The sequence below is a fragment of the Tenrec ecaudatus genome, chromosome 6, assembly GCF_050624435.1.
Source record: "Tenrec ecaudatus isolate mTenEca1 chromosome 6, mTenEca1.hap1, whole genome shotgun sequence".
NCBI lineage: Eukaryota > Metazoa > Chordata > Mammalia > Afrosoricida > Tenrecidae > Tenrec > Tenrec ecaudatus.
The window spans coordinates 87,165,910-87,188,474 of NC_134535.1; the positions used below are offsets into that span (position 1 = coordinate 87,165,910).

The 22,565-nt window shown below is 60.2% G+C and overlaps 1 protein-coding gene across 6 annotated transcripts in view; it reads left to right on the top strand.

Annotated features, from left to right (window-relative positions):
• Nucleotides 1-22,565, top strand: part of HDAC7 (histone deacetylase 7) — a 38,157-nt gene that overhangs the window by 13,139 nt on the left and 2,453 nt on the right. For 4 of the 6 annotated variants that reach the window (XM_075551825.1, XM_075551826.1, XM_075551820.1 and 1 more), the window contains exons 2-23: nt 5,715-5,765; nt 8,028-8,224; nt 8,332-8,422; nt 8,693-8,804; nt 9,301-9,416; nt 9,495-9,620; nt 9,953-10,044; nt 10,196-10,291; nt 10,458-10,638; nt 10,758-10,954; nt 11,203-11,376; nt 12,071-12,305; nt 14,612-14,745; nt 14,868-14,988; nt 15,178-15,227; nt 16,580-16,687; nt 17,823-17,878; nt 18,062-18,149; nt 18,790-18,909; nt 19,115-19,212; nt 20,755-20,873; nt 21,716-21,849. In XM_075551825.1, coding sequence (XP_075407940.1) covers nt 8,075-8,224; nt 8,332-8,422; nt 8,693-8,804; nt 9,301-9,416; nt 9,495-9,620; nt 9,953-10,044; nt 10,196-10,291; nt 10,458-10,638; nt 10,758-10,954; nt 11,203-11,376; nt 12,071-12,305; nt 14,612-14,745; nt 14,868-14,988; nt 15,178-15,227; nt 16,580-16,687; nt 17,823-17,878; nt 18,062-18,149; nt 18,790-18,909; nt 19,115-19,212; nt 20,755-20,873; nt 21,716-21,849 — 2,598 coding nt within the window. In that variant the 5' untranslated portion in view covers nt 5,715-5,765; nt 8,028-8,074. The remainder of the gene's footprint in view (nt 1-5,714; nt 5,766-8,027; nt 8,225-8,331; nt 8,423-8,692; nt 8,805-9,300; nt 9,417-9,494; nt 9,621-9,952; nt 10,045-10,195; nt 10,292-10,457; nt 10,639-10,757; nt 10,955-11,202; nt 11,377-12,070; nt 12,306-14,611; nt 14,746-14,867; nt 14,989-15,177; nt 15,228-16,579; nt 16,688-17,822; nt 17,879-18,061; nt 18,150-18,789; nt 18,910-19,114; nt 19,213-20,754; nt 20,874-21,715; nt 21,850-22,565) is intronic. The other 2 variants (XM_075551821.1, XM_075551823.1) reach the window with 2 other exon arrangements.

Consider the following 22,565-nt stretch of genomic DNA (forward strand, 5'->3'; position numbering starts at 1 on the left):
ACATCATTTACACCTTACAGATGAGCCTTCAGACGTTGGTGGATTCCTCCGGGTATTTTGCTGATGATAGGAAAGATGGAGGGGAGACATCATGGTGAACTTCCTCTCTCAGGCACTGGAGATGCCGGCGGCGCAGGGGAGTGAGGATGAAAAGGGAATTTCTGCCTTTGGAGGCTTTCAGGACCTGCTGAACCCCTCAGGGGGGTGGTTTCTGGGGGAGCCTGCCAGCGCTGGAATTCCCTGAGGGGACAGGGCAGTGTGCAGGGAGGAGGGGGCGCTGTGAAGAGACCTCCGTGGGTGACAGGAAGTAGATGCAGGCCCTCTTAGCCTGCCACCCTCAGGAAGGATCAGGGATGCCTCCCTCATTACAAAAGGGGGCGGAGGGGGGCACGGAGTGGTGGTCTTGGTGGCCCCATGAGGCAGCCAGGGCTTGGAGAGAGCCTTCCTGCTTTTTCCCGCAGAGGCGAGCAGGCTCTCCAGAGCCGGGAACACACAGCCATATGCATCTCGGAATGACCCCAGTGCCCCCTGTCTCAGGAAGCAGTCTGTAGAGAGGTCCCGGGTAGGGAGAGGGGCGTGAGGTGGTAGGGGCATGGAGCCAGAGAGGACGCTTTCCCACCCCCAGGGAGCTTCAGCCACCGCTGCCATGGTTACATCTGCTTCCTGTTTGATTCATCTCACAGCACAAGGGGGTGGGGTGGGGGGGAGGAAGGCGGGCACCGGCGCCCAGCTCCGGCCACCCCTGCGTGGGGCTGTTTACAGCAGTCGCATGTGGGATTCCCAGAAAGAGACTCCAAACCGGACATCCTGTGGCTGCAAAATACCCAGGTGTCAAGAGCTAAAAATAGCCACCACGGGCAGGGGGAGGAGGGGCAGCCACCCAGAGGTGGTAGGGAACGGGCAGGCTCACAGTGGAGGTGGGCGGGGCAGTTTGTGGCCACACATCCATCCAGTCTCCTGTCTGGTGCACAGAGCTGTGCGTTGGCCTGGAACCAGTAGCGGACCTTTGCTTGGCTGACAGGTCGTGAGGCCTGCCCCAATGGGCAGATAGCCCCTCTGCCTGCACGGGAGAAGCCCTGCGGCTTGGAATGAGCGAGCCTCAGGGGGCCTTGGGGAGCCTCCGGAGGCAGGGCACCTGAGAGTGAGAAAATGGAGCTCGCACACCACTAAGGCCCCCAAATGAGCACCCCCTTGTTTTGAGCGAAGCAGGACCTCCAGGCTTGCTCCTGCCACCAAGCCAGCTCTGAGAGAGAAGGGGGGCTTCCCTGCTGGCTTCCCCAGGGCTCCAGGCAGACGCAGGTGACTTCTGCTCCCTCACCTGCAGCAGGGTTACGGCTTGCCTCTGGCATGGGCCTCTGTGGGCTTGCTTTGGCATCTTGCCACTGGACCCACCACAGGCCCACCATGAGTGGAAGTGTTGGGGGCACGGCAGGGTGGGCCTGGGGGTGCAACACCCAGCTCAGCCACTTCCATGTCATGTGACCTCAGACGAGTCATTTCGTACTGCTGGGCCTCAGTCTGCTCCTCTGTATAATGGGGATAGAAGTAATAACGGAGTCAGAGGGTTGTCATGAGGCGACTGAGCACCTGGAAGACACTTAACACAACGCCCACCCCCCCCACCCCCACGGCACACTGCATCTCATCAAACTCAAAAACCAAAATGCACTGCCGTCTGGGGGTGGGGGGATTCTGACTCCTATGGGCCTGACAGGACCGGGTGGAAAACACTCAGATGGAAGACAAAGAGAAGAGATGATCCTTGGGAGAGGGGTGGGGTGTACCGGGGAGAAAGTGGACTGTGGAAGAGGAGGGGGTGACACACCGAGTGTCTGGGAAGGGACGCTGGCCTGCTTGTACCACGGCGGCGGCAGGAACAGCCACCTCAGTGGAGGGCGCACCTACTGTGCTCGCGGTGTTTCGCACACAGAGCTGCTCCCGTGAACTCCGTAGAGATCCTTGTCCCCTTGTGACAGATAGGCAGTCCCTCCGTTACTTGCTGTTTCCGTCTGTCCCTGCTAGTCACCGACAGACAGAGTCGGGTTTGAATGTCCACCCGACCTCAAAGTCAGTGTTCTCTGTGCACTGCACCCTCACGTCCAGGACAATGGCAGCCTGCCGGACTTCTCGGGTCAGGAGTTAAGGGGCAACTTGCAGCTCCCCAGGTTCTGGGAAAGTCAGCGGTTGAGGGCCCCCGTGGGTAATGTAGACATGTGCTGGGAAGGCAGTGAGGCAGGGTCCTGCACCCACTGGGTCTGCTTGCCCGTCTCTTTTTCCACTCTGGCACCAAGGAAGCAGTCTCACCCCTCTGTGAGGGACAGTGGAGCTGGGGTGCGGCATGTCCGATATGTGCCCTTGCCGGGACTTCTTGCCCTTCTCTGGGACACACGGAGAGCTGGTCACCGGATCTCATCTCTGCCGCTTGGGGCTCTCAGCAGAGTTGGCGAGCGTGAGGGCTGGGAGGGGGCGGGGGCTGTTTGCAGAACTTTTCCCAGGAATTGCTTTTGGAAGGCAGCCCCAGTTGGCAGCAGACACACACGCACATGCACACAGACATGCACACACACACGCTCAACCAGCGTCTCTGAGCAGAGTTTATGTCGCAGACCCAAGTGTCCCTTCCCAGCCTGCTAATAAACACTACAGTTCAAGGGCGTTCCCTCTTTTCCCGTGCAGAGAGTGCGCAGTGTCTGAAAACCCGGCCTACGAGGGCAGCCGCGTGCAGAGGACCTGGCTCTGCTTCCAAGTGTGAAGGTTGCTGGTCCCAGTAGGCGGAGGGTCTGAGCTGGGCTGGGGCCCTGGAGGCCAGTCCAGAGACTGAGCCTTCCTAGGGGATGGAGCGGGTCTTGCAGAAGAAAAAGCAAGCCTCACGGAAACCCTCTTGGGGGGATTGCTGCTTCGCCGTGCCCTGGGGAGAAGAGTCTGTCTCCAGCAAGAGCTCTAACAAGGGGCAACCGAAAGGCCATTCTGTGTCCTAGGCTGGTGGCCAGGCCCTATGCTCCACCTGCCAGTTGCTTACTGTGTGCCCAACGAGGTGTCACCTAGAGGGAGGCGGGACTGACAAATGAGACCTCAGAGACGTGATGGGTGACATGTTGAGATGTTGGACACAGTAGGTCCTGCTAGAAGAGGCCTGGGAGAACTTCCCCAGGAGGTCGGCTGGCGCTGGACCCACAGGTGGGCCGAATTTGAGTGGGTGGAGTAGCATTTCCCAGCTGAGCTGCGTCATTGAAGCATGGGCCACTAGGGTGTCTCAACAGTCTCCCTGGGCCTGTAGCCTCCCCCCCCCCCCACCACCACCCCTGCAGCATGCCTGCCTGCAGGAAGTTCTCCTTTCTCACCTTCTGGAAGGGGAAGTTTGGCTGCCCCTGAAACCGAGCCCTTAGCCAGTGGCACCCAACAGTTAGCCTCCAGAAAATGTCCCAAGTGTGTCCGCCACATGCCCTCTCTGTTCTCCCACCGTCCTAACCCTGAGCCGAGGCGGCAGCAGGAGGGGAATGGGGTCCATCTTGGGCAGGAGACCTCAGGATTCACCCGTGGGCGCCCCCCCCCCCCGGCGCGGAGTGGGAGGTTGGGGGCTTAGGAGCCTGAGACAGGTGGCCACGTCCAAGGTGAAAGCTGAGGAAAGGCTGAGGGAGGTGGTGGTGGAGGCAGCAGGACCCAGGAAGGGGCAGGAGGGGAAGAGGGTCTGTAAAATGGCTGGGAGGGGAGGCCGTATCTGACCTGGGCTGCTTCCTCGATTGCCGCCGCGAGGCAGGGGTTAGACGTGCCCCCCCCCCCTTCTGATACCCGCCACCCCTTCCCCGACACTCTCCTTGTCCGCTGGGCTCCAGAAATGGTTGCAGCGGCTGCCGTACAGAATTCGCACCATGCTCACACGTAAGGGGTGTTGTTAGGGAAGATAACAGCTGACCACAAGCCAGCATGAGTAAACAGAAAGGGGCCAGTCATTGGTCCACAGCGACACCGCTCCTCAGTCACAGGGTCTGCGGCCAGGAAGCCAGGCCGCCGCTCTGCCTCACAGTGCCCAGGTCCTGGCTGGCTGGGCTGCTCTGTTCGTCTCACCGTCTCCTTGCCTGGGCCTCGGGCCTCGGGCCTCGGGCCTCTGGGGCCTCCAGTCTGGGCCTTCAGCACTTCCGACGGGCTCTCAGTGTGCTCCACCGCCAGCGTCTTTTCCGATGGGCGGGTCTCTGTTTCTGAGATGGCTCTTGTACACGCGGGGATGGCGGAGATGGAGGTGGGGTGTTCGACTTTCAGCAGACTGTACCCCCCTCCCGGCCCCCAAGAAAACAAAAGATGACAGCTTGTTTCTCACGCTCCAGTCAGGTGGAGATCAACAGCCACAGTGTCAGAAACCCCCCGGGGCCGCCAGGCGTCAGCCTTGGCTCCATGGCAGGGTGTTTGGTGTGTGTTTTGTTCTATTCTGCCCACCAGCAGGGCAGGGCAGGGCACGCCCTCCCAATGGGCAGCGAGGCCAGAATTGATTCTACAGCTCAGAAGGGATGCCGGCTGGAAGGGCCCGGGGCTGGGATTCAGTCAGTCTGCAACGTTTCCGGAGAGCCGGTCGGTCCCTGGTGTTTGGTTGAGTTCGGCGAACTGGCTGTTCAAATGGCACTTGTAGCCCAGGTTCTCTCTATGGTCGGCGGCCGGGCAGCACCGCCGCCCCAATGTGGAGATCACGAGTTTACCTTCCTATTCTTCCTTACTCATTTAAAAAAAAAAATCATTCCTCTGTGCGATAGATTTTTTGAAATAGTGAACTACCTTTTTGAAATAGTGAACTACCTTTCAGTTTTCTCTTTTTACAGTAAAGTGGTGATTAGAGCAGCGGACCGGCTCTCCCGGTGTAAGAGGGAAGGGAATGGTCCCTGAAAGCCAGGAAGGATCCATCCCTTACCCTTAACCACCTCCCAGGCCCTCACTGTGGCGTCTTCAGGCTGTTTCAGACATCCGCTTCACAGCTCCTGCCGGATCGGAGGCCACCGCAGGCTGCCCAAGTCTTCTTCCTCTGCCCACCTGTGGAACAGCCCCTTCTGCAGGCCTCTCCTTCCCGGCCTTGCCAGCCCATTCTCCCAGCTCTGCCCTCCCCTCTACCTGTCCCCCACCCCCGCCGAAACCCCCAGCCCTCGTAGACCATGGGAGCCTGCCTGCCTAGGGGAGACCGGGGGCCACAGTGAGGGCACCGTTCAGGTGAACCAGGACCACTGTAGCTTCCTGCCATGGGGTGCACTCCAACAGGGTACCATAGCTGAGTCTCAGCAGGTTGGAGAAGGAGGAGGGGACTAGGAACCCCGGCTAAGCCTACACAGGGACGAGAGGGTTGGAGAAGGAATTCGGGGGCGGAGGGTGGTGTCCACTCTTTCAGTTAGCGTCTGGTAAACCAGAAAATAATTTTAAAAACTTACTGCGGAGCGACCCTATAGGACAGGGTAGCGCTGCCCCGTGAGTTTTACGAGACTGTAGCTAAGCGTTTACGGGCGTAGAACACCCTGCTTTCCCTGTTGTGTGGAACTGCTGACCTTCGGGATATCAGCCCGATAGGTAGCCACTGCGACACCGGGGCCCCTAGCATTAGTGCTACTCTGATCTCTGCGCGTTCGACCTTCCACTTTAGGGGCTCACGCTGAAGAGGAGCCTGGGTTGATCTTGTCTCCTCCCTCCTGCCCCTCCTCCCGTGCTGCAGGCCCTTCACTCCATCTCTCCTCTCTCTACAGATGGGACCCAGGTGAGCCCGGGCACCCACTCTCCCAGACCGCCTGGTGCAGGTAAGAGCAGGGCCTGAGGGAGGCTGTGGAGGAGGACTGAGAGAGGGGCAGGAGACAGGCACGACGGGGCGCTCAGGGGTTGGAGAGGCGGGGTTGGGAAGCTGTGGTCTCAGGAGAAGGGGTGAGGAGTGGGGACAGGAGAGGCCACTCTGGACCCAGTCTGGTACCCGTGCCGGGCAGCACAACAGGAAAGGGAAAGACAGGGCATTCTTCTGGCCCCCGCTGGGTGTAGTGAAACAGGAAGGGGAGTCGGGAGCTGATATTTATATATACCCAGACCTCTGCCTCACCTCAGGCACTGGGCCAGGTCTGATCTTGTGTGTTGACTCATTCATGCCCATGGCAGGCCTGCAAGGTGGCCCTGGCAGCCCCGAGGCGTGGAAGCCACCCGTGGTGCTTGGGTGGGTGAGGATCCTCCTCCCCGTGGCACACACCCTGCCTCACCATCTCCCACTGCTGGCCTGGATCTCCTCTGCTGCAAGGCTGCCCAGGGAAGGACTGGGAGCTGCTGACTTCCCAAGAGTGGGGGGCTGTGGGCAGGGTGACCCTAGTTCAGAGGGCAGACAGTCCATGGGCCCATGTCAGCTCGTGGCTGAGGTGGGGCACCCGGGTCCAGATGTAGGAGATCAGGTGGAGAGAGGCCAGGCTAGGAACCAATTGCGGAGGCCTGAGATGTATTCCCAGGCGTCCAGACAGGGCCCTGCCTGCCTCTGCAGCTTCTCTGGAGGCTGACCCGTGCCAAGAGCGAGGGTGGGCCATGTTAGCAGGGAGCCCCCTCAGGACGCTGGAACCGGTGGAAAGGTTGTGTGGGTGCCCGAGGCCCACACTGATGGGAGTGATCATCTGGATCCCCCACGTGAACACAGAAACAAGGGTGGGGGCACCGCAGCCAGGCACTGCCTGCTGGCTCTCTCTGTTGGGGGACACAGAGCCATGCCCTCACCTCCAATCTCTGGTATCTGGAGCGTCGTGACAGACATGCCCTTGCTTGGCTGCTCCTCTCGTGACTGTCTCTCAGCCAGAACACGCCAAAGGGAGAGAATCTGATGCAGGCCCTTCTCTGTTGCCCGGGGTGGGAAGCTTCCCCAAGCAGAGGCAACTTCCTGGAGATCCATGGACCTGAGAGGGTTGGCATGACTGGAATCCGTGCTTCTGCCTAGCTGGGTGACTTCAGACGGGCCCTTCCCCCCTGAGCCTCAGTTTCCTCGGTTGGGCTAACAAAACAGTCATACCTAGTTCCCAGGGCAATTTGGGAAAGACTTGGAGACACGCACGCATGCATGCCGCAGCTGTTAAGGCAGTGATTAGCAATGGGCAGTGAGGCCCAAGCAGTGGTGCTGAGCCTTTGGACCGCCTCCCTCACCAGTGTTCTTTCGGCTGCCCTATCCCCCTCAAGCCAGGCCCCAAGGACAGTCAATGGCTGCTCTACTGTGGGATGCCCAGCTTTGGATGCGCTGGAGGGGTCACTTCTCCCAGGGCCTCTCTGTCAGAGGCAGCCTGCCCCGTGCCTAGGACCTCTCCTGCCGGCAGCAGCCCCAACTCTGAATGGCTCTCTAGTTGCTGGCTGCTCGGCCTAGCCTGGCCCCACGGAGTGCACAGGGGGAGAACCTGCTCAGGTAGAGAGTTATAAATAGCCTCTGCGCCCACAGCCTTGGCTGGTGTGGGTCCAGAGGACACTTGAGGAGCAGTGGAGTCTGCTGTCCTCACCACGCTGGGCCCAGGGCTTGCAAGAAGGGCCCCTGGGAGCAGGCTCTGTACCTGCGCTGGCCCAATGAGCTGCAAATGAGGCTCAGCAGGCCCAGGGCTGCGGCCAGGTGGCGATAGTATAAGGTATCACCTCTTCATCCCATTGCTCCAGAATCGTGTCTGGGGGCGTGTGCCCTCTGAGAGGGGCCAATGGGGTTGGAGAAGGAGCTATGAGAGCGAGGGCAACAGGGAGCCCAGAGGCAAACATGGGAAGGCTGCAGTCCACCGCTGAGAGGTGAAGCCCCCAGCCCCAGACCTGAAAGGCAACAGATTTTTGTGGGAAGCACTGGGTTGGAGTCTGGAGAGTGAATGTGAAGCCCCATCTGAGAACAACTGCAGCTGTGCGTGCCAGCCATAGGGGCTCCTGTCTCATGGGGAACGTGGATCTAGGATACCTCCCTTGCAGGATTCAATCAAGGAAAGGCTCCACCAGGAGGTGGGGCTGCTTGGGCTACTGTAACCAGGTGCCCTGTGCACAGACTGACCTGCCCTCTTTCATTCTGTTTCTGTCTGCAGGCCACCTCATTTCCGGTGCAGACACGCCAGGCCCTCAGCCCCAGCCCATGGATCTGCGGGTGGGCCAGCGGCCCCCCGTGGAGCCTGCTCCGGAGCCCACCCTGCTGGCCCTGCAGCACTCCCAGCGCCTGCACCAGCACCTCTTCCTCGCCGGCCTGCAACAGCAGCAGCAGCAGCGTGCCGTGGCACCCCTGAGGGTAAAGAGACTCCCTGCCCCACTGGCCTCTCCCTGCAGCCTTCCCCAGCCCCTGGTCCCAGCCCCTCAACTCCTTGCCCTGTCTGGGAATGCCGGCTCTGTCTACAGCTCTCCATGGATACACCGATGCCTGAGCTGCAGGTGGGGCAGCAGGAGCAGGAACTGCGGCAGCTTCTCAATAAGGACAAGAGCAAGCGGAGTAAGGACCACAGCTGTGTGTGTATATGTGCCCCTGCACACACATGTATGCAGGGGGAGCAGGGTTGCCAGCCCGCCTGCCCCCTCTCTCTCTGTGCCTGCCTAGCTCCGCTTGTGAACGTGGGAGTGAACTTTGTGGGAGGGTGGCACAGTGGAGGCGCCAGGACACCTTGTCCTGGGGTATGGACAGGGTGATGGGCACAGCATGTGCCGGGGGCTCATCCATCCGCCCACTCTGGCCTGCTGGGGCTTCTGCTCCCCTCCCCGGCAGGTGCCATAGCCAGCAGTGTGGTGAAGCAGAAGCTGGCCGAAGTGATTCTTAAGAAGCAGCAGGCAGCACTAGAGAGAACCGTGCACCCCAGTAGCCCTAGCATTCCGTACAGGTACCCACCTCCCACCTCCAACTCCTCCTGCGCCCACCCTGCCCACTCCTCCTGTGGGCACATACCCCCCACTCACCCCCATCTGGGCTCCCCACATGCTTACCTCCCAAACTGACACCCAACTGACACCAACCTCCCTCCATCTCCAATCTCCACGAGGCCTTCCCGCCTGTGCATGTGGGGTCCTACCCAATCCTCACTGGCTCCTTCTCTCCTTACACCTCCCCTTAAACAAAACCATGGCCTGCCTCCCTGAGCAGGTTCCTATCTCTGAGAGAGAGGTGAGCCCAGTCCCTCCCCCCACCCCCCCACGTCCAGCCCTGCTGGCTGCATCCTCCACTGACCAGGGCACAGACCAAGAAGCATGAGGGACCCGGGTGGGGCCGGGCTCAGGGAGGGTGCTCGGGAGCGGAATGGGTGCCATGGCTCAGAGGGCACCTATATAGGGATGGAGGTGGTACTGCCCCATGGAGCAGCCTGGACACTTCCTCCACAGAACGCTTGAGTCCTTGGAGCCCGATGGGGCCACCCGCACCATGCTCAGCGGCTTTCTGCCTCCCGTGCCCAGCCTGCCCAGTGACCCCCCAGAGCACTTCCCGCTGCGCAAGACAGGTGAGCAGGGCACACGGTGCGAGGGGCCAAAGAGCAGAAGGGAGGGGTGGGGCCTGTGTAATGCTGTTGCCCCTACAGTCTCTGAGCCCAACCTGAAGCTGCGCTACAAGCCCAAGAAGTCCCTGGAGCGGAGGAAGAACCCGCTCCTGCGGAAGGAGAGCGCTCCCCCCAGTCTGCGAAGGAGGCCCGCGGAGACCCTTGGGGGTAAGGCCTGCGGAGACCCTTGGGGGTGAGGCCCCGCAGTTTGGGCAGGGGTGATGTTCTCAAAGTTGGCTGATTTTGCCCTTTTGGGTCATCCTTGCCTCCTGACCTCAGGGCCTCAGCACCCTGTTGGTGGTTGTACCACGTGAGGCTTATGCCAAGGTCCCCGGGCAGGGGCCATTGCTAGGGCTAAGGCTCGCTGACAGATGTCTGGCATAGGCACCCTTCTGGGAAGAATGCAGAAACCAAGGCCACCTGTGAGAGCAAGGGGCTGGTTCTGCCCTCCTACCTATCCACCCCTGGCATCTGACCGCACACCCCTTCCCTCCCCCCAGACTCCTCCCCCAGCAGCTGCAGCACACCCGCGTCGGGGTGCAGCTCGCCCAACGACAGTGAGCACGGCCCCAGTGCCATCCTGGGCCCTGAGGTAAGGCCTGGCTGAGTTTGGGCTCTCTGGGTGGGTCTGAAACCCAATGCTGCTTCACAGACCCCACTGGAGCCCCTGAAGCTTCTGGGGCCAAACTGCCCAGGGGTAGCAGTCTGGGAGCGGTGACCCCTCGCCCTGCTCCCCACGGCAGGCGCTCTTGGGCCAGAGGCTGCGGCTGCAGGAGACCTCTTTGGCCCCGTTCGCCTTGCTGCCCGCAATCACTCTGGGGCTGCCCGCCCCTGCCAGGGTGAGTGGTCGGGGGTGCCCCTCCCCGACTCCAGGCTCCAGCAGCTTTGTGCCCTCCCTGCCCCCCACCTCCCCACAACTAACTTCCTTCCTGTACTCACCTTCGCTGCTCCTGTGCCTCCGGCACTGCCCTGCCTGTGACCACACCTCCCCTCTCCTTCCTCCAGGCTGATGCGGATCGCAGGACTCATCCAACCCTAGGGCCCAGGGGGCCGGTTCTGGGGAGCCCCCATACTCCCCTCTTTCTTCCCTCTGGTCTGGAGCCCGAAGTTGGGGGCACCTTGCCGTCACGTCTACAGCCCATTCTCCTCTTGGACCCCTCTGTCTCCCACGCCCCGCTGCTGACTGGTGAGTCCCTTGCTCCCTCCCTGCACCCCGCTGCCTGCCCTTCCCTGCTGCCCCCATGCCCTTGCTGCTTTCTTTGCCCTGGAGGGTCCCTTCCTTATGCCCCACCCCGTTCTTTCCAGTGCCCGGGTTTGGGCCCCTGCCCTTCCACGTGGCCCAGTCCTTACTGACCACCGAGCGGCTCTCTGGGTCAGGCCTCCACTGGCCGCTGAGCCGGACCCGCTCAGAACCCCTGCCCCCCAGCACCACCGCCCCCTCACCGCTGGGCCCCCTGCAGCCCCTCCTGGAGCAGCTCAAACCTCACGTCCAGCTGATCAAGGTGAGGGGAAGGCAGGAGGGGAGCTGGGCAGGGGAGCTAGGGAGAGGGGGTTCACTGGGATCCTGGCAGCTGAACCAGAAAGGGGGGGGGCTAGGGAGGACAGGGTCCCGGAGGAGGAGAGCATGTGTCTCTGGGGCCCAAGCTGCCAAGAGGCTCGAATCCTAGTGACCGCCTAGGCCCGTCAACCCTCCTAGCCCGCTGCCCTCGCTCCAGCGTGGCTGCTCAGCTCCGGAGTCTCCCTTCCCCAGAGGCCGGCCAAGCCGAGTGAGAAGCCCCGACTGCGGCAGATTCCCTCTGCTGAGGACCTAGAGACAGATGGTGGGTCCGGGGGCCAGGTGGGAGGCGACAGCCTGGAACACAGGGAATCCAACCAAGGGCAGCCGGAGGCCAGACGCCCCCTTCCCCTTCATCCCCACCAGCAGGTACGGACGACGGGCAAGCCCACTTGTCATAATCAGAAGACAGGGGAACTGGGATCAGATGGGGAGAGGGGAGGGAGGGACAACTCCAGGACAAGATCCTGGCATGCTGCATGCACACCAAGGTGTACACACATATCTGTGACTACACACACACACACCCATGCAGGCCCATTCGCACATAGTCACATGCTCCAGCAGCTGCCAGTGTCGGGGAAGCCACGGTGAGGCTGGCCTCTCACGGACCGCTCGCACCCCGCTGCTGGGCTTCAGTGCCTCGCAGGAATCTTGATGCTTCGAGGATGGCGGGGGCACAAGAGGGCCAGGCCAGGCTCCAGCCCATCAATCCCATTAAGCTCTCTCACCGTGGCACCCCTGCGCCCTTGGGCAGTTGTAGTCCTTGGAGACAGGAGCCACTGCTGGGCATGAGGCCTCTCACCTGGGCTCCAGCTTTGGAGGCCCAAGGTCTCTGGGAGTTCCAGGGGACCTGGGGGGTCAGTGTGTGACGTGGACCTTTGGTGGCTAGCAGGGGGAGGGGGCTCAGAGCATCAGAGGCTGTGTCCAGCAGGGAGGGACGGAGGCCATCCTGGAATCTCACCCTGAAAGGAGGTGGCCTATAGCCTGTCGGGACTGCCGACAGTGGCCGGTGGAGCAGAATCTCAAGGTCCTGGCAGCTGACGCCCCCTCTTTCCCTCAGGTGTTCCTCTGGGAGCAGCAGCAGCAGCAGCAGCAGCGACTGGCAGGGCGGCTGCCCCGGGGAGGGCCTGGGGACTCCGTGCTGCTTCCACTGGCCCAGGGTGGACACCGGCCCCTGTCCCGCACTCAGTCTTCCCCCGCTGCGCCCGTCTCACTGCCAGCCCCAGAGCCTGCCAGCCAGGCCCGCAGCCTTCCCAGCTCAGACACCCCCAGCAGGAGCCTGCCCTTCACCACGGGTAAGAACACGGTTTGAATGATGGGGCCAGGTGCACAGAGGAGAGGGCTCAGCAGAGGGAAGGGCGGGGTGAGATGACGTCACTCCGAACTCTTGTTGGGTCCACACGACGGCGCCACATGAAGCGGGTGGTGCGGGTGGGTATCCCTTCACAGGTGCGGAGGCTAAGGCTCTGGACATCTCAGGTGACATTTGCAGTCCGTCAGCTAGCCTGTTGTCAGGCCATGGAATGTGGGTCCCCGGACCACTTAGTTCAGTGCTTGAAAAAAATATGGATTGTTGTTCTGATGGTACCAAAAATAAAAGCTCCAAAAGGTAGAAGTGTGAAGAATCTATAGAAAAGCATAAGAGTGACACAGAAGTCATCAGCCAAGAAAGACCCCAGCGTCCAGAGAGAAAGAAAACCAAATTCCAATTCCCAGAGACCGTGTGAGAGGGATCAACTCGCGTAGTGACCCCGGTGGGTGTCCAGATGGTAGCTGTGCACGGGAATAGGAAGCCAGTATTCTGCCCATGATGCTGCCCGTGGCTCTGAACTGCTGCGGCTCCTCCTAAACCTAACTTTGCTTCAGCCCACTCCCTGTCCCAGCACCTGGTATCTACACCACATCCGTATTTTACACACTTCTCAGAGCAGTTCTTGGCCATTTGCACTCACGTGAGTTTCCTACTGTTCCACTCAGTACCTTATCTTTTTTTACTAATCATTTTACTGGGGGGGGGGGGGACTCTTACAGATCTTTTAACAATCCATCATTCAATTGTATTATGCACATAAACATCAACATTTCCCAAACACTTTCTTTCTACTTCAGCCTCTGCTATCAACTCCTCTTTCCCCCTCCCGCCCTGGGGAATCCTTGATCAATCATATATTATTACTATTTTTTATCTTACATTATTGTCTCCCTTCACCCATATTTCTGTTATTCACCCCCCTTGGGGAGTGGGGGAATACATATCAAACCTTGTGATGCCCACCCTTTATTTATTTTCTATGATAGTTTTTAAACAGTTATTTATTGGGCATCCTCAGAGAAAGAGATGTGGACCAAATACCAGTGACTTCCCAATCCATAACCTTGGGATATAGTCATCTGCTTCTTCCCACACGGGGTGTTTGAGCCTGAAGGGCAAGGGAATATTTCAGTTCCTTTAGTCTGCTGCCGGTGTGCCTAAGGCAAACTCCAGTTCTTTCGTGGGGTTCACAAATCGAACCCTTCTGGGGCACCCTCTGAAGGATGTGGTGCACCTTGAAAGGGCAGAGTCTAAGGTCCGGTTGTCTGTAGCACTCTGCTGGGTCACCAAGGGCGGCGTAGAAACTCGGTCAGAAGTGCCTGATAAGGAATGTGGTGTATTTGCCCATTCAGGGTGTACAGTATTATATTTTCACCTAAACAGTTCTTGCTAGTTGAACATTGAGATGGTTCCCGATTGTTTTTCGTCTTTATTTTCTCGTTCGTCATTCTGTAATTATCTCTGGGATGACTGCCCAAGGGTCACCTGTAAGGAGTGCTATTCCTGGGCTCAATAGACTGAGGCAGCGGTTCTCAACCTGTGGGCCGCGACCCCTTTGGGGGTCAAACGACCTTTTCACAGGGGTTGCCCGATTCATAACAGTAGCAAAATGACAGTAATGAAGTAACAACGAAAATCATTTTATGGTTGGGGGTCACCACCACATGAGGAACTGTATGAAAGAGTCGTGGCATTAGGAAAGCTGAGAACCACTGGTCCGAGGCTTGTGAAGGTTCTCGGTGTCCTGCGAGGCCAGGAAACTGCCCCCAGAAAGGCCAGAGGGGCACTGGCCTCTGGCAGTTAGTGCTCACCAGGGTGGTTCTTATGCTCAGAGCAGCTTCGGGCCAGGCAGAAACAGCCATGGCCCGAAAACTACCTTTGTCCTTTACGCATGACCCAGTGGCATAATGGGGCTTCTCCATGCCTGGTATGGGGGCTTCCTAGGGTCTTTCCCCTTCTCGGTGTTTCTGATGGTCTCTCTGGGGTCACGGCCCCCTGGGTGGTGAGGTCAAGCCTGAACATTTGAGGACAGTGTCAGTATGGCTGGTCATACACAAGAGTGTTGCCAGGCCAGGAAGGAGAGGCCCTGGGGTATCCCAGTGGCCAGCCTTGGGGGAGGGGTGCATGTGGGTGGGAAAGACTGTGGCTGGGGGACTGGGGACCAGAATGGGGTAAGTTGGACCCTGTGGTGTGAGGGACCCCTTCCAGACCTGCCTGTGGGGCGGGGGGGTTGGGGACTGTGTCCACGGCTGATGGCCAGGTGTCCCGGGATCTCTCTGCTGCCTGCAGGGCTGGTCTATGACTCGGTGATGCTGAAGCACCAGTGCTCCTGCGGGGACAACAGCAGGCACCCTGAGCATGCAGGGCGCATCCAGAGCATCTGGTCCCGGCTGCAGGAGCGGGGGCTCCGGGGCCAGTGCGAGGTGAGGGGGCGCCACAGTGTCGGAGTGATTGGGTGGCCTGGGAGGGGAACACGGGGTTGGCTGTGTGGGTGGGAAGGCCATGAGCAGGCTCAGGAGTGTGGAACCCCTCCTGCCCTCCTCAGTGTCTCCGCGGCCAGAAGGCCTCCCTGGAGGAGCTGCAGTCGGTCCACTCCGAGAGGCATGTGCTCCTCTACGGGACCAACCCGCTCAGCCGCCTCAAACTGGACAACGGGAAGCTGGCAGGTAGGCGTCCAGCGGCTAGTCAAGGTGGGGCTGCACCCCTGCGCCCTTATCCCACCCCCACCCCCAGCATTCTAGCCTCCCTGTCTGCTCTGTGGCACCCTCCTCCTTACCCCACCCGGCCCTGTCCCCACCCCCTGCCCAGGCCCCTTCCTCAGGGCCGGAGGCTCAGTGGGCCGGCTCTCCCCACAGGGCTCCTGGCACAGCGGATGTTTGTGATGCTGCCCTGTGGCGGGGTTGGGGTAAGTGTGCCATGTGGGGGGGTGTCTCTTGAGCGGGTGATGCCATGGGCTCTCCAAGCTCCTCCCTCCAACTCTCCAGGCCCAGTCCCCGGCTTCTCGTTCATGGGGCCCTGCCAGGCTAGGAGGGCCAGGGTCCTGCTAACTGGAAGTCCTGCTGGGGTGATTTCCTGGGGACCATCTGTCCTGATGCCCTGGAGTTGCCCAGGGTGCAGAGGCAGGGCCTGTTACCGACCAGGGTTCCGTGAGCGAAGGTTGGGGGCGAGAGTGCATTTGAGGCTCCGAGGCAGGCCTGATATTAGGGCCTGGGCTCCTCATGAGGCTTGTGTCTGGGCATTGCCCATACCCCCCTCCCCCAAAAGTCCTGGATGAGGGGGAGGGCCCCCTCCCCCAGCCCCAGCCCCAGCACTGTCCTCCGCTTTGGTCTGCCCGGAGTGGGGCAGTCATGATGGTGGGCCCAATGTCCCCGGCGGGCTGGCACTGCCCTGCCCAGGCATACAACCCTTTCTGCTCAGCGTTGCTTCCCCATCCCGCCCTGTTGAGGGAGCTCCTGCCTCCCCTGGCAGTGCTCTGCCTGCCTGCCGGCTGGGAAGGTCCCCACAACAGGTGCCCAGCGAGGCGTGGCAGCTGGGGACAGAGGCCAGTTCTGGAGGGCGAAGGGGAGCTGTAGCTGGTGGGAGGGCCACTGGGGAGCCCGCCGGCACCCTGTTCACAACTTCCCATTTCTCGCCACTTTCTGAATTTTCCAACTGTTGTTGCTTCTGTTTTCTCCTCCCTCCTCTCCCTCTCTGTCTCTTCTCTCTCTCTCTCTCTCCAGCCTCTTGAGACTCTCTCTGCCTTCCTCGCCTCTCTTGGTCCGCCTCGCCCTCCCCATCTCCCCATCATGCCCCCCGGCCCCTCCCTAGCCTTGAGGCCCAGGGACTGGGTTTGGGGGGCCCCCCAGCCTGGGCTAGGGGCCCTGAGTGGAAGACAGTGGTGCAGACGGCCCCTCCGGCTCCGACCATCCCGCAGGGCCTGAGCAGAGTCAGCTGGGGCTTAAAACCCCCTCCCGGCCCAAACCCCAAGTCCCGCCCAGGTAACGCCATGCCCCCTCCCCTGAGTGGGGAGGCAGGTGTGATGCTGCCGGCAGAGTGCTGGCCAGACTCGGGCTGGTGCTGGGCCTGAGGCTGGGAAGGAGCCATGCTGGGACTGGGGGACACAGGAGGCCTTGCCTTGGGGCGGTGGGGCACTGGGGAGGCAGCGCCGTCTGCCCAGCTCCCTGCCCCTGGGGTCCTGGCCATGGGGTGGGCACGGCCTCATGGACCCTGGCACCGGGAGAGGCCCTGGATGATGCGGCCCTGACTCTGGTCCCGCAGGTGGACACGGACACCATCTGGAATGAGCTACACTCGTCCAATGCAGCCCGCTGGGCCGCCGGCAGCGTCACGGACCTCGCCTTCAAAGTGGCCTCCCGGGAGCTAAAGGTAAGAAGGCATGTGGTGGAAGGGGCTGGCCTGTGGAGGAGGTGGCAGGCTGGGACACCAGGCATAACCAGACCCCAAACCCCAGACCAGGCTGCCTGTGGCCAAAGCCCTGGTTCCTCTTGCGTAGGACCCAGAGTGGCGGGAAAACCGGGGTCTCTGGGACCGGGTGAGATTTGAACCATAGTCTCATGTGTCCTGGTGGGCGGTCAAGCCACTGTGACTCTGGCCGTTGGCCTCTCAGAGATCCCGCCTGGAGTTTGCGCAGGTACAGAGCTCTGGGCCACAGGCAGTGAGTGGTCAGCTGGCTCTTCCCAGTGCCGTCTTTATGCCATCGGCTGGGGCTCGAGTTCCTTTCCCCTGGGCTGGGCACCTTCCCGGGCTTGCTCTGAGCCCAGGTCCTGGGGTGGCTTAGCTGTCACAGTGTCTTGGTGGGACTTGGGAGCCCAGAGAGCTACTGGAAAGCCCACGTAGCCCAAGAGGCAGTGCGTTTAGGTTATTGGGGAGTTGGGGCCATTTGGAAAAGGGAGGTGACAGTGGTTATACCATTTGGAAAACCGTCACCCATGTGTGCCACTACATTGCGGACTTGTGGTAGCGTCTGTGGTGTGTTCTCAACAATGGCAAGACTCATGGTTTCAAGCACAGCCCTGGTGATTAACCCCCCTGGGGTCGCCACTTAGAACCTGCGAGCTTTCGGGCACATTGTTTAACTTGAACCTCGAATGCTTTGGGTCCTCCCCCACTTGGAACTGGGCTTGGCTTGTGGGAGACCTGTGAGGGTCTAGCCCCCTCCTTGCTCCTTGTCCCTCCGAGCAGTCCGGAGGGTGAAACCCAGCACCTGGTGGTGAATTTGACAGGTGGTGTTGGCTCCATGAAGGGTAGCTGTCATGACAAAGCCGTGACAGTCGGGGCACCCGTGGCCGGGCCTGTGTGCGGGCCTGGCCTTAAAGTGGAGGCCGTTGGCGTTGCGAGAGGGGGGCAGGGACCTCGTGGCATGGACCTTGGACCCTTCACTGTGGCCTAGGCTCAGTCTGACGGGCCCGTCGCTGTCAGACCCTCTCTCGGAGGAGGCACCTGGGGCTGGGGGCAGGTGCTGCAGATGGGGCTTGCCAAGGTCTGGATTTTCTGTTTCCAGAACGGTTTTGCTGTGGTACGGCCCCCAGGACACCATGCAGACCATTCCACAGCCATGTAAGGCCGGGGGGCTAAGGGGCAGGAGGAGGGCTGGAAGGAGTGGGGGGTGGGGGAGGTGGCAGGCCCCAGGCCTTCCTTTGGGACATTTTCCCTTGCGCCCCTTGAGCCATGTCTTGCAGCTGGGGAGGTGAGGGCGTGGAGAAGGAAAGGGTTAGCAGGACTTCTCTCTGTACCTTCCAGGGGCTTCTGCTTCTTCAATTCAGTGGCCATCGCCTGTCGGCAGCTGCAGCAACAGGGCAAGGCTAGCAAGATCCTCATCGTGGACTGGGTAGGTCTGCTTCCTAGCTGTCCGGGGGCACAGAGCAGGTGGCCCTGACATTAGACCCTACTTCTGCCGTCCCCTTCCTGAGCCTCAGTTTCTCCTGAAGATGATACCCACCTCACAGGCTGCTGGGAGGCCCAGAGGAGATGGTGTGGGGGATGGAAGTGCCATATCGGATGGGAGGTCTCATTTGGGCCGTCTTCGGCCTCTATAAGGAACTCCGCTGGGGTGGGGGTGGTAGTCATGCATTGGGCTGCTAGCTGCAAGGTCAGTGGGTCAAACCCACCAGACACTCTGAGGGGGGAGAGACAGGGCTATGTGCGTCTCTGAAGAGTTACAATCTTAGAATGCCAAAGGAGTACTTCCATTCTGTGCTAGAGGCTTGCTGTGAGTTGGAACCCTCTGAGCAACGGCAGGTGGTTTGGGCCTTTCAGCGGAACAGGGTCAAACCTGCCTGTCTTCGACAGGTAGTGATAACAGTGGTGGCAGGTAGCTCCAGTGTGCCTACGTGCTGCACTGTACTGAACCCCGAGTGCCATCCCCACCATCACCCAGCTCACAGATAAGGGCTGACCTTGCCACCCGCCCAGTCTGTCCCAGCCTCTGTCTCCCTGCCTTACCCCTGCCCATCTATCTTCCCACACAGGACGTTCACCATGGCAACGGCACCCAGCAGACCTTCTACCAAGACCCCAGTGTGCTCTATATCTCGCTGCATCGTCATGACGACGGCAACTTCTTCCCCGGCAGTGGGGCTGTGGATGAGGTAGCTGGGGGGTGGAGCTGCAGCTTCCGGTGCTCCCTTGGGCTCCATCCCAGCGAGCGGGGTGATCCTGGGTAGACAGCGTGGTCTCGGACCCTCTGGTCCTCCACACAGAGGGTGAAGAAGCTGGACCAGCTTGCTGTCCAACTTGCTGGGATGCCGCTTCTGAAATCTTCTCTTCAGGTTGCTCTGGCTTCTTGTTTTCCAGGTGGGGGCTGGCAGCGGCGAGGGCTTCAATGTCAATGTGGCCTGGACTGGAGGTCTAGATCCCCCCATGGGGGACCCTGAATACCTGGCTGCCTTCAGGTAGGTACCTTCGGGGCCTGGAGGTGGCTGGGCCCCCTAAGGCTTCCTTTTTCCGGTCCCTTCTTCCAATCACACCAGGTTGGAGGTGACCAGTAAGCTTGTCAGGCTGTCCCAAACTGGTGACTGAATGCTAGGCCAGCCTCCTCACAAGCCCCCAGGACAACACACTTGTCGTCCACTGCAGTTCCGACTCAGTGACCTTACATGGGGTTTCTGAGGAGGTGAATCTCTACGGGAGCAGATAGTCTCACCTTTCTCCCGAGGAGCAGCTGGCGGGTTTGAACTGCTGACCTTGTACTTAACGCTCTAACGTTTACTACCAGGTCAGCCAAGGTGAGGAAAGCTCCTGGCCTGCAGGGGGTGGAGGGGGGCGTCTCCCCTCCTCATGAGAGGACAGGTACACACTTGAAGTCTCACCTTATCAAGAGCCAGGGTAGACCCGAGTCCTGGGTGTTCAGGCAGGGTGAACTGAACAAGCTGCTACATTTAGTCCAAGAAGGCTGCCTGGAGGGCGTGGGCTATAAGTAGGAGCCAGTGGAGCAAGAAGGAGAGCAGGTGATACCTGGAGCAAATCAAAATCAAACTCACAGTCATTGAGTTGATGCCAACGTATAGGACACGGCGAGCCTGTAGGACAGGGTAGCACTACCCCCGTGAGACCGTACCTCTTCACTGGAGTAGAAAGCCCCATCACGGTGCCCAGAAGTGCCATTCGGAAGGCATGGTCCGTTTCACTCTGGGGTCCCTGCGTGGTCACTGGGCTGAGAGGATCCTGGGAGCAGGTGTCCCACCCGATGCTTACCTGGAGGCACTCTCTGTGAGAGCCTGCTCCTCGGGGGTCCTGGCTGGGGACCCTGGCTTCTGTGTGCTCGGAGGCCAAGGTCCCACAGGGCGCCAAAAAGACCTCAAGGTTGAGTCGGGGCCGGAAGGAGGCAGCTCGGGGCCAGGCCAGGGAGGAGGATGAATGGACAGCACTAGGACCCAGGACCTCAGTGGGTCTAGTTGCCCCGAGGGGTGGGGTGTGTCCACTCAGTGCAAGGTGAGCAACAGCTGAGCACCGTACTACTACGGTTGCATCTCAGAAGCTTAGTGACCAAAGCCCGGCTCTGTAACCCTGCCGACTGCACCCCACAGGCACATGCCTGCACACACACACACAGACAGACCTAGGAAAACTACAATGAAAAGATAACAGAACTTTCCTCCCAAGCGTTTAGAAGTGCCTTCGTGTGTGGGGGCACATGGGTATGAGTAGATGTGGATGTGGGAGGGTGAAAAAAGACTTCAAAAGTTTGTGGGGAAATTCCATTGTCTTGTCACTCCGTTTCTCCCATGACTGTTTGGAGCTGGTGCCCTCATGCATCCGGTCACGATCACTCACTCTCCTTGGCTCCTTTCTGCCTGGTTCAGTGCCCTGTGCGGCCCAGGACATACATGGGTGACCAGCCAGGGGCCAGGAGGTCAGCGGGACCCGGCTGGGGGACTGGTGTGTCACAGAGAAGCAGGCGGGGCCCTGAGTCCCTTCTCTTGGAAACCTCACAGGATGGTCGTGATGCCCATTGCCCGGGAGTTCTCTCCAGACCTGGTCCTGGTGTCAGCTGGGTTTGACGCTGCCGAGGGCCACCTGCCCCCGCTGGGTGGCTACCACGTGTCTGCCAAATGTAAGGGGTGGTCCAACAGGAGGTGGTAGGGAATGGCGGTCAGGCTGGGGTGGAAGGTATTGCTGAGTCTCCGTGGGAAGTGGGTAGTGGTTGGTCCACGTCCAGGAGTGTGAGCACTGGGCTGTGGCCCCTGGCCCTGGGCCTTGCTGGGGCCTAGTGTAGCCTAGCCCAGGGCCCTTCTTGTGAGGCATTTGAGCTAACCCGACCCCTGGGAGCTCAGTAAACCTCAGAGGGGAAGGGCACTCAGAACCATGGGCCCCACCTTCCTCTACCCTGTTGGTCCCAGGCTGGGCTGGCAGCTTTTCCACGGGGCCGGGGGGGAGGGGTTGTCATAGAAGAGACACTGCACACTGGCGTAGTGACAAAGACCAGGCTGGGGTTGTTGCCCCAGTCCCAGTCTTGGCTCTGCCGATTCCTAGCCGGGCGACCTGATGCAAAGCCAATCCCTCTGCTTCTCTGAAGTGTGCTTGAGGCATGTTGCTGTCACGTGCTGCCCGATCGATTTAGACTCTGTGGCAGAGCAGCACTGCCCCATGGGGTTTCCCAGGCTGTAATCTTCCCAGGAACAGAGCTCCAGACTTCGCCCCCACGGAGCGGCTAGGTGGGTTTTGAACTGCCAGCCTTTAGTTTTGCAGCAGAGCGCTTAACCATTGCACCACCAGGCTTCTCTGACCAAGGCAGCCCTGCCTTAGGTTTTTCGTGGGATGCAAGAGGCATTCCTGATTAATGAGGGATTCCAGAGAGCAAGCAGGGTGTTGGCATCAGGGAGAGGAAGCATGCTCCGCCCCCTCCTCTGCTCCTATTCTGCTCCGCCCCCTCCGACACCTCCCCAACCTGTCTAGGCTTTGGATACATGACGCAGCAGCTGATGAACTTGGCGGGAGGCGCGGTGGTGTTGGCCTTGGAGGGTGGCCATGACCTCACTGCCATCTGTGATGCCTCGGAGGCCTGCGTGTCCGCTCTCCTGGGCAACAAGGTGAGCTGCCGCCCCTGCACGCCTTCCACCCCGGGTCAGACTCCTGGGTAGAAGGCCAGGGTCCTTGGGGTGGGAGAAACCTGGCCTCGGGTTCCCCAAGAGACTGGCGACCAAAAGAGCCCCCCTCTGATAAAAATGATTAATTTTTATTTTAAAAAATGTGAGATTCGGGGGGATGATTAATATAATTCAAGTAAACAATTGCTTCAAGGGTAATCTACAAAAACTCAATGCCATCAAGTTGATGCCGACTCACGGCGACCCGGTAGGACAGGGTAGAACTGCCCCGTGTGCGTTTCCAAGACTGGAACTCTTTATGGGAGTAGAAAGCCTCCTCTTTGTCCTGCGGAGCAGCTGGTGGTTTCGAACTGCTGGCCTTTAGGGTCGCAGTCCAACGGGTCCCTGCGTGCCACCAGGGCCCCTCAGAGGAATAGTAAGTGGGAAAATGCACGTCCTGAGAGGTGGGTCTGACCCAGGAAGACATGAGGTGTAGACCACTGTTCCATGCGTGCTGTCTCCCTCGGCCTCGTGGTTGCTCCCCCAGGACCGTGACCTGGGCTAGCTCGCCCACAGCGCCACCTCGGTCCCACCTAGGTCATGCGCAGCCCCCCAGTGGGCTGTGGTCACTGAGTGGCACTCAGACCTCAGCTGCAAGCAAGCAGGCCCCCTGCACCCGGGTCCCCGACTGGCTGAGTGGTGACAGCCAGGGTGGGGGT